Consider the following 17,500-nt stretch of genomic DNA (forward strand, 5'->3'; position numbering starts at 1 on the left):
TATAGTCTATGAACATATAGTCTATGAACTTTTGTTGTTTGACAGCACAATCATCAGTGTATTTTGGGTTCATGTCAATTTGTGTTTTCAGATATTTAACCTCTCAAAACGTAATAAACTTGACCTTTCACTCTGTAGGCATACTGAGTCTGCTCATTTTCCCCTTTACACCAAAGCTCTTTGCCGAAAATCGTCGATGTGAGCTTGTAGATCTTCTATTTTTGGCTTAAGTTCTCAGAATATGGACACTAGGGTTCAAGTGTTTAATATAAGAAAGGAGAAAAAAACTTTCTATCACACAAAGATTTGGAGGACCCCCTGCAGTAACTCTGAGGACACCCTTGGGGTCCCGAACCCCCTGTTGGAGACCCATACTGGAACAGTCTTCCTATGCTGAATTAAGAGAGAGAGACAATTACGCTACCTGACTTTTACATTTCAACTTTGAACTGAAAGAGGCGGCTTTACGCAATACTGTAACAATTACTGCTTGGTTTCTGTGTAGTCTTCTGGAAGCAGAAATGTTGATTTAATATTCATTGGCCCTCTGAAATAAGATGAATCTGAGAGGTATGAATGATAGGGGGAGTGAGTGTGAGAGAGAGAGAGGGATTGAAGGACGGACGGATGGATGGATGGATGGATGGATGGATGGATGGATGGATGGACAGCTAACGGGGAGAGAGAGATGGGGAGTGACATAGCATAGGATCTGGATTCAAACCCGCGACACACTGTCCGGCATCAGAGCCAAATTGGTATGGGCCTGGACCGCTAGTCCAGGGGGTGCCTATATGAGCCTGTATTATCAGATCTGCTATTTCCTGTGAAGATATTTGGAGCACACACAGGAGGGGGAAAAGTGGAGGGGGCTTAGTATGGAACCCTGGGGTATTCCGGTCAATGATACACTGAAGTGGTTACGATTCCATGACCATTTTATGGTCTAATTTGTTACATCCCATAAATAGGTACATGAGAGTTACATGCAGGAAACAACCAGAGGAAAAGTGTTAAATTTGTATTTTAAAACCCATTCAGAACGGGTACACATTATGGTGTATTATTATTTTATGCTTTAACTATTAAAAAATAGCAGATATACAAGCTCACAGCAGCGAGCTTGTAGATCTGCTATTCTTGAAAAATCGTGAACATTTGAATCTTGACCCGACCGATTCTATAAGTGTCTTTCGAATCCTTCTGAGGTTTTTTGAAAAACCTATGTTTCTATGTCAGCAATCTGGCTAAACGTCGTCAAAGAAAAGGTCCTTTTCACTCAACTGGAGCTCAGTTAGTCTGTTCTTGAGAGACTACTATGTCAGTGGTTCTCAAACCTTTTCATGTGAAGGACCCCCAACGTGATATGTATTTGGCCACGGACCCCCTCCTCATCTCAAAATATTTAGTTCCAGGGACCACCCAGAAGCAAAATTTGAGTTACAAACGTTGGCTTTAAAAATACATATATTCAAAGATGTGCACACATTTGCACGACTTTTTCAAAAATAGCAGATCTACAAGCTCGCAGCGCGGCACCGAGTGCCGCACTGCGAGCTTGTATATCTGCTATTTTTCAATAGTTAAAGCATTCAATAATCCTAGGCCTAAATGGGTTAACAATACAGATCTTGTACTGGTGCAAAACATTTTCAGATGGGGGTCTGCGTCCAGATCGACACACTCTCACTCCCCAAAGTGCATGTATGGTGACTTTTTGAGACAAATGTGTCCAAACGGGGTCACCCCAGTCCCGGGCCCTTCTGCACCCCAGGCATGCAGAGGTGCAGTTCTTAAACCCAAGTCCTAAAAGGGTGACGGCTCCACCCCGAAAAACTGTCAAAGCGACTGAGGCGTCTACAGTGGTCTTGAGCCACAAGAGGCACCTGCCGTTGTGAGTTAGATAGATAGATAGATACCTTTATTATCCCAAGGGGGAAATTCAGTCACGCAGAGGCAGCAGTTAAGGTTACAAGTTACAGGACAGTAAGAAAAAGGAAAAGGGACTGTTGTGTACAGCTGAGCAACAAAAGGAGAAACCTCGCTCTTTCGAACGACCATCATTTCGACAACGGAACGTCGGTATAGGGTTAGTGACTCACCCCACGGAGGTTAGGGTTAGGGTAAGAGTTCGGTTTGGGTGTCAAAAAGATGACACGTAGAAACAGCGAAAACAAACAAGAAAGAAGAATCAACAATACAGGAGAATCAACCGTGAGTTGCCAAGTCCGCATTAGCCGACTCAGCGACCTTGGAGTTAATGTCCCGATAGGAACAGAATCGTAACTGAGAGAGAGGCACAGAGAGACACAGATCGTGCTACAGCATTTTCCGTGCAGAGTGTGTAAAGACTTTGAATCAGAAGCTGTATTTGTTTTAAAACGCGGAGCGGAGGATAAGCAAAGTGAAGGAGGTGGAAGCGGCACCATTAGAAACATGGACAGCGTGACACTAACAGTTATGAGGAGAATCCATAACATTAGAAACATGGACAGCGTGACACTAACAGTTATGAGGAGAATCCGTAACACGGCCAAGATGGCTCCTCAACATGACCTAGTTTGGCTGTTTCTCATAGCGTTGTTGTGGGGTGGAAACCTTGTATGTCCAAAACCGTTCGTTTTGCATTCATCATTTAAAAAATGATTTAAACTAGTGAAAACAGCCAAACTACAAGCACAAAACGCCTCGCACCACGAGGTGTTGAGTGCTTGTAGATCGGCTGTTTTCACCACTTGGTGTTGTGTGCTTGTAGATCATCTGTTTTCTGTTTTCACCACTTTTGTGCGACGGCCTTGTATGATGAAGCAGGGCTTTACTTTGCGAAAGAGCGTACAAACGTTGAAACTTGGAGATACAAGGTTTCTGCCCGACAACGACGATATCCCTCTGGGAGAGAGAGGGGGGGTTAGAGAGAGAGAGAGAGAGAGAGAGAGAGAGAGAGAGAGGGAGATGACTGAAGTCTACTGGCTGATGATGCAGAATCTTTCAACACTTGTACGATGCCTCATCTGCTGTTTCCAATGAGAGAGAGATACCGACAGACAGACATACAGGCAGGCAGGCAGGCAGAATGGCAGTCAGGCAGTATGGAAGTAACTATATTCAATTTTAAGATTTCAGGTTCAGGTTCAACTTTACAATACCAGTCAACAATACCAGTTAAAGGCAAGTGAAATTCATTGTGCGCTAAAACGCAGGCAGCAGCTACACAGTCTTAACATACCACATTAAAATCAGTGTTAAGTTGTTAAAAGCTACACTGCTTAATTAATAGTCTAAGATTTAAGTTACCTAAAAGTGCAAAAGCTCAAGTGCAAAGTGCATAATTGTGCAATATGCCAAAACATAGCCACAGACATATGGCCATATAGTCCGGGCCAGGTAATGTTCAGTGTTTTTTCATTTGTCTAATGGCGGCCAGAAAGAAGGTACTCCAAAAGTCTTTGGGTGCGGCAGGCGAGGCTGAGGTACCGCTTGCCTGGCCGCGGCCGGGTTACTGGCCTGAACAGGCCGTGGCCGGGATGGTGGACGTCCCCGACAATTCTCCATCCCGGCCACGAGATACTACATCTTGCTACATCTTACTAAAATTAATGAATGTACTATAACAGTCATTGTGTTCCACACCTTAGCTTTGTAGCGCTGATGATAATATAAGGATAATATTACAATGATAAGAGAATGAAGAATAAAGAATAGCAGCACTAATAGAAGAGAGAGACAGTCAGACAGACAGAGAGACAGACATACAGACAGACAGACATAGACAGACAGACAGACAGACAGACAGACCCAGGATATGGACAGAGAAAGAAGAGAGAGAGAGAAAGGAGATGGATTGTGTGCTTGTGCATGTGTCCGTGCGTGCTTGCATGTGTGTAGTGCGCACGCGTGTGCGTGTATGTGTGTGTGGCTGTGCATGCGTCTGTGCGCACGCGCGTGCGTGCGTGCGTGTGTAGTATTATATTTCATCTCTGTGTAGTGGCTGTCTTAATGAAGGTTGTCAGGTTTTCTTTGTGGAGACTCCATGCTGCTCATGTTCTGTGTCTCGCTGACATGAGACTCAGTGCAACGCGCCGACGACGCAGAGACACCAGCATCCCAACATTAAAACCCATCCAGAACGGGGTACACATTATTGTGTATCATTATTTTATGCTTTAACTATTGAAAAACAGCAGATATACAAGCTCGCAGCGCGGCACCGAGTGCCGCGCTGCAAGCTTGTAGATCTGCTATTTTCGAAAAATCGTGAAAATTTGAATTTTGACCCGAAGTGTCTTTTGAATCCTTCTAAGATTTTTGGAAGAAAAAAAAACTGTTTCTATGTCAGCAATCTGGCTATAGCCATCGTCAAAGAAAAGGTCCTTTTCACTTAACTGGAGCTCAGTTAGTCTGTTCTTGAGAGACTACTATGTCAGTGGTGCTCAAACCTTTTCATGTGAAGGACCCCCAAACTGATATTTATTTGGCCACGATATTTATTTGGCCACGCGTGCCGCGTTGCGAGCTTGTAGATCTGCTATTTTTCAATAGTTAAAGCATTCAATAATCCCAGGCCTAAATGGGTTAACAGGCTAATGGCGTTTCTTGATCGCCTATGAACCGATAGCGGGGGAATCACATTGATTTAATCCAGTTCTATTATTGTTTTTGTTACAACGTGGAATGTTTTATTAAGAAAGTAACTTCAAGGATATTCCCTGACGAGGCAACACATGTGGCCTGCAAACGCTATGAACAAGAAGAAGAAGGAAAAAAAAAGATATTCCATATACTTTTACACATTATGATTACTATGATTCAGTTTTCATCTGCGTTCCGAAAGTAGTTTTAGCATCTTAATAAGCATTTACATTAACATAGAAATCACCAGTGTTAGCTGTAAGGGTCATTTTACACACAGTCTGAAATAAAATGCAAAGTTATTTTCTCTTTATGAGTTAATGCTTTATATTCTGACAATATGGTAGAGTATGTTAATACAATATAACTTATACAATCTGTATGGTAGAGTATGTTAATACAATATACAGTAACTTATGCAATTTGGGGAGCTTGATTTGGTCTCTCTCTGCTCTTCTATTGAGACAGTTAGATCAGGTCAAAGTTCGCTTTGAAACATTTTCACAACTTTTTCAAAAATAGCAGATCTACAAGCTCGCAGTGCGGCACTCGGTGCCGCGCTGTGAGCTTGTATATCTGCTATTTTTCACTGGCTAAAGCATTCAATAATTCTAGGCCTAAATAACTCATCCCCTGAGCAAGGGGAAGTGCACATTGAAACAAGATTCAAGTCCGGCGTAGGAGAGGCAGGTTACATGGTGCTACATGAAGAGTCTTGTTCAGAGACACTTGCTACTGTGTGGCCACTTATTGCATTGCATTTCATTGTTAACAACGGAACAAATCCCACCATGACAACTGAAAAGGGTTATTTAGTCAGTAACTCATTGGGTCTTGAAAGTAATACCGTTGTTGTCGTGAATAGTGAGGTGCAACATCTTCCACGGGTCCAATCCCAGCGAGGTTCACGCAATAAGTAAATCCTATGAAACGGACAAAAATAAGAACAGAGTGATTCTTTCTCCTGACCGCTGGCATTAACCCATTAAGACCAGTGGACGATTCTAGAAAAATGTCTTCTAAATCCTAACAGTTTTCTGAAAAAAAGGAAAAGAAAATTATGCTGATATATCAGTGGACCCATAACATTATATGTATTAGGCTGCGGACTCCCATCTCAAAATATTTTGTTCCATATTTTGTTAAAAAATGGCTTTAAAGATATAACAACATATTCATTTATTCAAGGATCTGCGTGGCACAAAGTGACATGCTATGAGCTTGTAGATCTGCTATTTTTATACAGTAGGCCTATAAAATCAGTGACACGGATAGTGTAAAGTAAACAGTGAACCTGTGGGGGAAGCTTTGATGGAATACAGTGGTGGACAGTAACTAAGTACATTTACCAGTACTGTATACAGGGGTGTCACACCAAATTCTGGGCCTGGCCCCCATGGGTACAGGGATTCACTGCGGGCCCCCCATGAATGTTCTTCATAGGGGGAGAACTATTGTGCTTGTGCTTTAACTATTGAAACATAGTAGATATACAAGCTCACAGCGCGGCACCGCGTGCCGTGCTGTGAGCTTCTTCTATCCTTCTAAGATTTTTTTTTTAAACATATATTTGAGTAAACTCGATGTACCTACAATGACAAATATGGTGAAGCAGCTTTCTGCTTCTACGGACCGACAGCTTGGAATAAACTCCCACTACACCTAAGACAGGCAGCCTCTGTGGATAGCTTTAAAGCACAGCTCAAGACCTATTTCTATACTCTTGCTTTTAGCTCAATGTTTAATCCCTTTGATGCTATTGACGTCCACACTGTTCTGAAATGTTCTTCAATGTTTTATGTTTTTATTTTTCTGCTTTATTGTATTCATGTGTATTTTCTTTTCTTCCCTTAAGCACTTGTGCTTCATCTTCTGCTCTGTAAAGCGCTTTGAGCTGCATTTCATGTCATGAAAGGTGCTATACAAATAAAGTTTTGTATTATTTTATATTATATATTCAAAGATTTGCACACAGTTTCACGACTTTTCAAAAATAGCAGATCTACATCACAAGCTCGCATAATTAAGGCCCCCTCCTCCACCTTGGGCCCTAATAATAACTCAGTCCCAGGTTTTGGGAATACCTGAGCCTTGATATATGGTCTCTGCTCTCCCCGTGCAGCGCTGGGTCGCACGGTGAAATATGTGCGCGGCGCGGCAGCCTCCTCAGTGTAAACAGTGAGGCTGCGAAGGAGGGCTTTTATGGAATACGTGCTCCACTCACACGCTGACACCTTCTGATTTATGGCTATATTTAGATAAGACGCGGCAGTAAATGGTTTCTAAATGGCGTCAAGGTCGTGTAATGTAATGGGATAATGTTTTTTCTGCTGGGGGTGCTGGTTACGCTGCAGATAAGCTGGAGAGATGTGTCGCTGTGTTTAAGGGTATATACCAAACGCTACTTGACTGACTGACTGACTGACTGACTGACTGACTGACTGACTGACTGACTGAATACCAGAAAAGTCGCCCTCTTTCAAAGTCGCCCCAGACTCGTTTCCCAACGGGTCTGTGGCCTTAAGCTATAGATGCAGATTAGACTAAAATCAAATCTGTGCTTCTGGGGGTCCCTGGAACAAAAAAGTTTGCAATAGGGGTCCATCCATGGAACAAAATATTTTGAGATGGGGGTCCACGGCCAAAAACATATTTTGGGGGTCGTTAACCACTGATAGGCACATTCTACAAATGTCTTCTAAATCATAACAATTTTCTGAAAAAAAAAACTTATGTTGCCATCAGTGTTTCTCAAACTTTGTCATGTGAAGGACCCCCAGAATGATATGTATTTGGCTACGGACCCCCATCACAAAATATTTTGTTCCAGGGACCCCCAGAAGCAAATATTTGATTTTAGTCTATTCTGCATCTAGCAGGCCACAGACCCGTTGGGAAACGAGTTTGGGGGCGACTTTGAAAGAGGGCGACTTATCTGGCTACCGACTGACTGACTGACTGACTGACTGACTGACTGCCTGACTGACTGACTGACTGACTGACTGACTCCATTTATATTCCCTATAGCAGTGGTTCTCAACCTGTGGGTCGGGACCCCCAGGGGGGTCCCCACATATATTTTGAGGGGTCCCCAGATGATCAACTTAATGTGTAACATTGTTTTCTCACTCAACGGTAAACAAACCAAGATAAAGTTTAAGTGCATATAGAGGTATATGCACATTTCTAAAGTGACAATTTTAGGACTTTTTAATACTTCTAAAATGACTAATTAAATATTGGTCAAATTGTCAAATATTAGAGGCAGAAATTGTGAAAATAGCAGATCTACATGCTCACAACGCCTCGCAACGCCATGTTATACAAAATATAATGCCTCAACTCTTAGTGTTCATATGGAGTCCCCAGTTAAAATATGATTATTTTGGGGGTCGCGGCCTGAAAAGGTTGAGAACCACTGCCATATAGCAGGGGTTCTCAATTGTTTTCATGTCAAGGACCCCCCTAATTTACACTTATTTCAAGGACCCCCAGTTTGACATGCTTTAGGCTACGGACCCCCATTTAATGGCATTTCTATCGCTATGACCCCAATTCATATCGTAAAATCAATGTTAATTTAACTCAGAGAGAATGTACAAAAGGAACCTGTACACTCTCTGAGTTACAGACCCATAAGGGTCTATTTGGTTCCTATAACTGTCATTTGGCTGGGGACCCCCGGGAACTCCCTCAAGGACGGACCCCCTGGGGGTCCCCGGACCCCACTTTAGAGGGAGTCTCCGATTAGCTGATCTGTGCTACTCTGATGTCAGCGCAGGACGGCTGTACGGAGAGGGAAAACGAGGCCTTATTCCCAATTCCAAACAGTGGGTCTGGACCCATTTGTGGGTCGCAGACACATTTCTATGGGTCCCTTCATTTTATTTCAACACATTCTCACAAAACTTTCCCCCCAAAGCTAAAATTTTCATAATAATAATAATGAATTACAATAATTATAGGCTAATGATCATTTTAATTAGAAAAAAAAAGGAATTCCATCAGAAAACAAATATTTAATACATTGTGAAAATAGCTGATCTACACAAGCGTTGTGAGCTTGTAGATCTGCTATTTTCACTAGTTTGGCTACTGGGCAAATGTCTATACTTTCTGTTTTGGGTCTCGAGCTCAAAAGTTTGGGAACCGTCGTTTAAGACCATACAGGAGCGAGAGAGAGGAGAGATATACAATACACGCATGCACGCACGCACGCACGCACGCACGCACGCACACGCCAGGCCCTCATGACACGAGAGCTGTTCTAGCCTATACACTGTCACTGATAGTGCCGCCTGAGGCTTGTTTGTTTGGTTGTTTTTCCTTTCTCCCCATGAAATATACAGTCTATAAAACAGCCATAGCCTGTCTATACTCTATAGGGTCATAATCTGGAATACACTCACAGACAACTGCAGATATTCTCTTGGTCCAATTAAATCAAAGCTTTAATATATATATATATATATATATATATATATATATATATATATATATATATATATTTCCTAAATCCTTAAGTAATCCTATTAATTAATTAATTCGTGTGTTTCTTTTGCTGCAGTGTAGGCTAATATAATAATATTAATAATAATAATATATTGCATAGGTAATTTGTATCCGTTTTATTTTTTAACTTTAGTCTAATTTCCTTTAATAGTCTTCATAGTCTAAAGTAACATGTTTCTTTATCTCGTTTGGGCAAACGTTGAATTGAATCGTTGCTGAAATCTATTAATGTGTAGTAGACATGTTATGCCTATAAATATGCATGCATGTGTGAAAATATGGCTTGGAGCTGCTTTAAATGGAGGCTTGTTAACACCGTGAGCATCGTTTAAAAACACAAACATAAAATAGCCTACACAAATACCCCAAGACGAAGTGTTCCTGTTGTGCCGTGCGTCCTAAGTTATTTGTGTATTTGTGTTTTATTGGGGGTCCACGTGCGCAGCTATAAAGTCAGGGTGATCAATAAAGATGTTGTTATCAGCGCTGTTATCTCGCTGTCTGTAAACAGAGACGCTTGGCTGCTCTGCGTGGCTGCTGCCTGCCATGCAGCATCAAACGACCTCAGCCACATCTAAAGAGCGTCATGGTGTAGGAGGTTATCAGTAGGGCTACACATCTGATAGGCCTACTAGACGCAGCAGGAGAGACTATAGAGTTTATACCAGTGGTTCTCAAACTGGGGGTCCCCCAAATTATTTGGTGGGGTCCCCAGATGATTAGCTTAATGTCATTTATTTTTCTCACTCAACAGTAAACAAACCGACACACAGTATAAGTATACAGGGTATCTGCACATTTATAAAGTGACAATTTAAGGACTTTCAAGACCGTTTTAATACCAAACTGGCCAAACTGTCAAATATTAAGTAAGCAAGAGGCAGAAATAGCAGCAAGAGGCAGAAATAGTGAAAATAGCAGATCTACATGCTCACAACCCTCGCACTGTGCCAGGCGTTGTGAGCATGTAGATCGGCTATTTTGACAATATTTATCTGTGGAACCGAGTCACATTAAATACCTACAATTCCAAGTGCTTGTCAGGGTGGGGGTGCTTGTCAGTTCAAATATGTTTATTTTGGGGGTCACGGCCTAAAAAAGGTTTGAGATTCCCTGGTTTAAACGATCACCACTGCACAAAATCATGACTTATTAGATCATGGATTTACAGAAAACAACATAACCCTTCCCGGCTTCCCGTAACAAATGCAAACATATATGCCAACTTGCCAAGTTAACTTCTTTAGAAACATAGCCTATAGGCCTACTAATTAAAGTTACCATGCAACAATCAAGGCAGAGATGCATTTTGTTGCACACGTCTGTATGTAAACTGGACATCTTGACTTGAGTCCAAAATTAATGGTATTCAATACTATTAGCCCTATATTGTGCATTATGATCCGATTATGGCAATTTAAAGTACTTTTTCCCCCTCAAATACGTCACAACTAATATGTATTTAATCAACTTCGCATAAACACGATTATATGTTTGATGTCACATCGTAATCGGAGGAACCTTAATAGAAAATGTATTAAATACAAGATAGCCGGATACAATTAAATGCATCATAGCTTAAAACAAGGGAAATCTTTACCTCTGAGGCCGGGTGTCACATGAACGCATATGGACCGTGACAGTGAAATGAACAATGTTTAGCCTATAAATGAGAAAACCCATTAGGCCTATAGTTAAATAGGCCTACTCGTCGTCATACAATAGTCTATACTGTAACATGATGCAAGCCTAATTTCAACACGTAGGCCTACGCCTAAAGACAGGTCAGTCAAGCCAACAAAAAGTAGGCCTATATGTCAAATGATCCCAAATGAAATCACCAATTATTTATGAGACAAATTATTATTATACAGTATTATAACAAAATGCCATGTAGAACTTTCTCTTTACTGTCACAAAAGTAACATTGGAATATTAAAAAGTCAGTCCGTTTATGATTATGATTTAAATAAGTACACTGACTCAAATACTGTATTTTTTCTATACTTATTTATAGGACACGTGTTGTTAAAACTACAATACAACTCGGGGGCAAATATTGGAGCCGTTTTTATCGTTTTGCTCTTCTACAATAACTTGGCTTAGTTGCTAAAACATATGAAATACATATAATTAAAATATACAGGTCTATTGTACTTTGTATGCTATTAATTAATAGCCTACCTTTGTCATGTCAAAAGTACCAAAAGTAAAAGTACAAAATATTTGAAAATAGCAGATCTACAAGCTCACAAACGCCTTGTGAGCTTGTAGATCGGCTATATTTTAAGTAGGCTAGGCATGGTTCATATTATAATCAATTATATCTGCAAAGTAAATTACTAACGTTTTCAAATAATTGGCGTAAAAGTACAATATTTGGATCTGAGATGTGAAGTAAAAGTAGGCCTACTGAAAACTGGACACACTCAGCAAAGGGCAAATACCTCAAAACTGCGCGTAAATACAGTACTTAAAGGCGCACTCCACCACTTTTCAACCTATCTTCATATAATAGGTCCTCACTAATGTTCATGATAAAATATCACAATTTTAGGTAGGAAGGATTTGACAGCTCTCCTATGAGACCCAGACTGAATAGAAAATATTTTTGCTATTTTATCATGAACATTAGTGAGGAGGACCTATTATATGAAGACAGGTTGAAAAGTGGTGAACTACTCCTTTAAGTAAATCTACTTAGTTACTTTACAGCACTGTACTTGAGTAACACACAGATCAGCCGTCTGTCTCTCTCTCTCTCTCTCTCTCTCTCTCTCTCTCTCTCTCTCTCTCTCTCTCTCTCTCTCTCTCTCTCTCTCTCTCTCTCTCTCTCCTCCCCACGGCAGAGCTCTGGTCTCTGATTGGCTGCACGGGCTCCCCAGGACTGATTAGCAGAGGCGTCAAATGGGTATGGCAAGCTATGGTAGCTGAAATGTACTGTAATCTGTTGCTAAGGTATGGCAACATGGCTGGTGTCTTGCACGCGCGCGAGGGCGCGCGTGCAAGACACCAGTCATGTTGCCATACCTTAGCTGTTTCTGAACTGACGCCACTGCTGATTAGGATTCCATATAAGCGCGGAGGCCTCGATGAACGACAGAGAGAGTCAAGTTTCCATTGCTCTAAAAAAAAAAGCCCTCAATGCGTTTAAAAGAACAAAAACACCAACCAGAGGACTTATAGCTCGTCCAGAAGACCAGACTGGAGTTTATTACCTTCTATATTTCTTGTTATTTTTCCCTTGGAGTTGTTCCCTCCAGGATGCCGACTTTGCAGAAAACGTGACATGCATCAAAAACAAAAAAAGCCGTTATCCTCATCAAGGGGGGAGTTATTATAATCGATGCATAATTATTACACGTGCCGTGTAATAATCGCAATATTGCATGACCGTTTAAAGAAGAAAGCAGCGAGTAACGGATGATCCCCTCGGAGCGGTGAAGCAAGCGGGGTTTTTGTTCTGGGGGCGGAGAGAGCGAGAGAGAGAAGCCCGATCCCATCCCTTCTTTTCTGGCTTGGAGGAGAACTATCACAGCGGCAGGACGGACCAGACGGAGCTGGGACTGGAACTTTAAGAAGAAAAGAAAAATAAGCATCGATCATTAATATTAATCTATCAAAAATCCAAAGCCTATAAAAGCAGTTTTTCTTTTGTTGTTCTGGGGCGGAGAGCGCGAGAGATTCCATCCCATATTTTCGGGCTCGGATGAGAAATAAGCACAGGACCGGGCTGGCATTGGAACTTTAAAATAAAGTATCATCAATATTAATCGATCAAAAAAAATAATAATCCAAAGCCAAAAACAGCTTTCCTGTGGCGGAGAGCGCGCGAGAGAGAAGCCGATCCCATCACCATCTTTTCGGACTTGGAGAGATCATTCTAAGCAGGACCGCCGGGCTGGCATTGGAACTTGAAAATAAAAACACATCGCCAATAATAATCGATCCAAATCCGATCGAAGCCCCGCACACAACAACATGAACCTGATCGGGAGCTACCAGCACCACCACCTCATGCACGACACCTTCCCGTTCGTGCAGGCGGCGCGCTGCCACCCCGGCGTGGGCTCTCAGGACAGCCCGGCCGCCTCCTACTTCCAGAGCTGGGTGGTGTCCAACCAGGCCGCCGCCGACTTCCACCACCTCGGCCCGCCGGCCGGGGCGGCCTCTTACCCGGCCGAGTTCGGCGGGGGAGTCGGCGGCGCCCCGGGGGTGGGCGCGCACGGAGGCTTGGACAGAGGTGCGTGTGACTGACTCTGTGTGTGTGTGTGTGTGTGTGTGTGTGTGTGTGTGTGTGTGTGTGTGTGTGTGTGTGTGTGTACAGAAATATATAGGCAACAGAATGCACGAGTTTCTCTAGCTACTTTTTTATTTTATTTTATTAATATTATGTTATTTACTTTTATCAAACATTTTTTTTAGACTCCAATACATTTTCTATACAAAGGGACATGGACTTAAAACAAAACAAAACAAAACATCATTATACACTAAGCACTCACTATATTTTACAGTGAAAATATATACAGTATAATATAGATTTAAAAGCTCTTTTCAGATCTGCTGTTTTCACTCTTGTGAAAAGTTCTCAATTTTATATTTACATGTATTTATTTAGGAGGGGGGGGGGGGGTATATTTCAATCAATGCAGCAATGTGTACATCGTTATTAAAACGTAAACGCACTTATAGTCATTTTAACTGTAGGCTATGTATATAAATATATAGAATTGATTTTTAATAACGAAGCCCTATATGTCCACCCACCATAAAATAGGTTTAGAATGTCAATACGGCAATGTAAATCGCTTGTAAAACGTAAACGCAATTATAGCATGTGCATTTTGAATATATAGCATTTACTGTGGGTAGGCCTACTGGGTTGTCTATAACAGCGATTCCCGGCGTGGTTGCGCTGCTGTTGTGAGCTTGTAGACCTGCTTTTTTCACGACTCCTTTCAACATTTGTTTTCAAATTTATGGAATTTCTTAGATTTTTTTTTTCACGTATTTATTAATGAAATCACTTAGAAATCTTTGCCTTTTGGGTAATGTTTTCTGAAAATGTGTTGAAATAATAATTAATAATTAAAAACTAAATGTAAAAACAAAAATTAAAGCAGCCATAAATGTGTCCACGACCCACAAATGGGTTTATATAACTAAATGGAACCAAATGGTTCCACACTCTCAGAGTTTAATTAACTCATGTATCGCCTCAAGCAGTGTTCTCAAAGTAGATTTCAGGGACTCTCTAGGTTCCTTTATGGGGGTCTAAATTGACCCTTACAAGTCTGTAACATTGAGAGTGTACAAATGGACCCTAACGGGTCCGTTTGGTTCCATTTGTACACTCTCAAAGTTAAGGGAAGACCTTGAAATGTAAAAGATTGAGAAACCCTGGCCTAGAGAATTTTTAACTTACTTTTTGTCCAATCCTCCTCCATCATAACCCAGGCATGGACGACGGGCTGTCCTCACGGATGATGCACCACCATCACCACCACCAGCACGGCGGAGGAGCGGGGAACAACAACAACACCGGCGGCGGCGGCAAGCGGCGCTCGGCGTCGGGCGGGCCGAAGAAGGAGCGCAAGCGCACGGAGAGCATCAACACGGCCTTCGCGGAGCTGCGGGAGTGCATCCCCAACGTGCCCGCCGACACCAAGCTGTCCAAGATCAAGACGCTGCGCCTCGCCACCTCCTACATCGCCTACCTGATGGACGTGCTGGCCAAGGACGCCACGGGAGACTGCAGCACCACGGAGGGCTTCAAGGCCGAGATCAAGAAGTACGACAACCGGGACATGAAGAGGAAACGGGAGATGGTGAGGAGAGAAGAGAGTTGTCACTGTGTTTATGTTTACCCTGAGGCTGATGATGCGTGGGATTCAGGAAGAGGCCTTTTCAATGTTTTATTGTTAATTATTGGGTAAGTAACAAAAAAAGCTTGGAAATAATCACAAAGCACAATGTGTAGGCCCATATTAGGAGCAAAGTTATGCTTTGCTCCTATAACTTTGCAAAGTTAACACTATCCAAAGTTCAATGCAAAGTAAACATTATATATATATATATATATATATATATATATATATATATAATTTATCACACACCAACCATCACCATCTTCCTAATGTAAAGTTCAATACAAAGTAAACATTAATATATATATATATATATATATATATATATATATATATATATATATATATATATATATATGTATATATATATATATATATATATATATATATATATATATTATATATATATTATATATATATGTGTGTATATATATATATATATATATATATATATATATATATATATATATCTTCCTAATGTACACATGTAGCCTACCTTTGTGATTATTTACGAGCCATTATTATTATTATTATTATTATTACCCCAATAATACAATTTTAAAGGGATCCCTGCATGGCCAATACGACAAATTTGCCTAAACATAAACATTCTATATCGATACATGCACAAATCAACAGTGTTAATTTAACTCTGAGAGTGTATGAATGGAACCAAATGGACCCTTTACACTACACTCTCAGAGTTATAAATGGATAGATTTACACTGAGGTTTTTACTGTGTATTTTGAGGCTGACTTTTACTTTTCGAGATATGAAAGCAAAAGTCAGACTTGTTCAAATATAGACCTACAAAATATGATAGGCTATTTTTTCTTTTTTTTTTTTCAGTTGTGGGAAAGTATATACCGGTATTCAAGTCATTTTACTCATAGCCGGTTATGTGCCATTTTGAGGCCATTTTGAGGCTATACTTTTACTGTACTTGAATAGGCCTCATTAATAGGTTATTAGCCCTATACTTATATTCCTCCACACCTCAGGGGTGTCACACCTAATTCTGGGCCCTGCAGGGTACAAGGAATTCACTGTGGGCCCCCCGCTTTAACTGTTGAAAAATAGCAGATCTACAAGCTCACAGCGCAGCACTGAGTGCCGCGCTGTGAGCTTGTAGATCTGCTATTTTTGGAAAATCGTGAAAAGTCTTAGAATATTTCAAATCCTTCTATGGTTTTTTGAAAAAAACTGTTTCTATGTCAGTGGTGCTCAAACGTTTTCATGTGGCGCTGACGGACCCCCAAAATGACATGTATTTGGCCACGGACCCCCATCTCAAAATATTTAGTTCCAGGGACCCCCCCCCCCCCCCCCCAGAAGCAAAATTTGAGTTACAAACGTTCGCTTTAAAAATACATCTATTCAAAGATTTGCACACATTTTCACAACTTTTCAAGAATAGCAGATCTACAAGCTCGCAGCGCGCGCTGTGAGCTTGTATATCTGCTAATTTTCAATAGCTAAAGTATAAAATAATTAAGGCCCCTCCACCTTGGGCCCTGGTAACTCAGTCCCACTTCCCCCCCTTGTGACGCCCCTGTCCACACCTCAGAGTGAAATGCTGCTTTTTGCTCCCACTCGCTGTCATTATTAATTACTAGGCTATAGTTAATTATAGTTATTATAAAATGTATAGCCGGGGGTGTCACACCACATTCTGGGCCCTGGGTACTTTAACTATTGAATTATAGCAGATATACAAGCTCACAGCGAGGAGCGGCGGAACCGAGTGCCACGCTGCAAGCTTGTAGATCTGCTATTTTTGAAAAATCGTAAATTAAAACATAATAATAATAATCTACTGTGGTGCTCAAACCTTTTCATTTGAAGGGCCCCCATCCCATGTATTTGGCCACGGACCCCCAACTCAAAATATTTAGTTCCAGAGACACCCCCCAGATAAAAATTTTAGTTACAAATGTTCCCTTAAAAAATACATATTCAAAGATTTGCACAAATTTTCACGGATTTTTGAAAAGTGAGCTTGTATATCTGCTATCTTTCAATAGCTAAAGGTATGAAATAATTAAGGCCCCTCCACCTTGGGCCCTGGTAACTCAGTCCCACTTCCCCCTCCCCCCTTGTGACGCCCCTGTTATAGCCAATTATTAGGACGTAAGCCCCTGTTTATGACTCGCTACTCGAGAATAGCTCAATGCAATTCAATGATAACAGAGATATGAAGTGGAAACAGGAAATTGTAGATCTTTTGTTTATTATTAATGCGTGTATTTATTTTACGCTGCAGCTTCATGATAAAACTTGTATTCAAATATCGTCGTTGTCGGGTGGAAACCTTGTATGTCCAAAACCGTTCGTTTTGTATTTATCATTTAAAAAATTATCTAAACTATAGTGAAAACAGCCGATCGGCTGTTTTCACCATTTTTGTGCGACGGCCTTGTGTGGGAATTTTTCCGACCACACGGCGTCCGGTCGCGTCCGGCCTCCAAAGCGCTACTGAAAAAAGCAG

General features: G+C 41.2%; 1 protein-coding gene across 1 annotated transcript in view; it reads left to right on the top strand.

Annotated features, from left to right (window-relative positions):
* The first annotated feature begins 12,286 nt into the window (after nucleotides 1-12,286).
* LOC308305048 (heart- and neural crest derivatives-expressed protein 1-like) overlaps nucleotides 12,287-17,500 on the top strand; it is a 7,112-nt gene continuing 1,898 nt past the window's right edge. Inside the window, exons 1-2 of the mRNA XM_080749689.1 lie at nucleotides 12,287-13,384; nucleotides 14,602-14,972. Coding sequence (XP_080605815.1) covers nucleotides 13,123-13,384; nucleotides 14,602-14,972 — 633 coding nt within the window. The 5' untranslated portion in view covers nucleotides 12,287-13,122. The remainder of the gene's footprint in view (nucleotides 13,385-14,601; nucleotides 14,973-17,500) is intronic.

The sequence above is a fragment of the Nannobrachium achirus genome, assembly GCF_963921795.1.
Source record: "Nannobrachium achirus genome assembly, chromosome: 19".
NCBI classification, from domain to species: Eukaryota; Metazoa; Chordata; class Actinopteri; order Myctophiformes; family Myctophidae; genus Nannobrachium; species Nannobrachium achirus.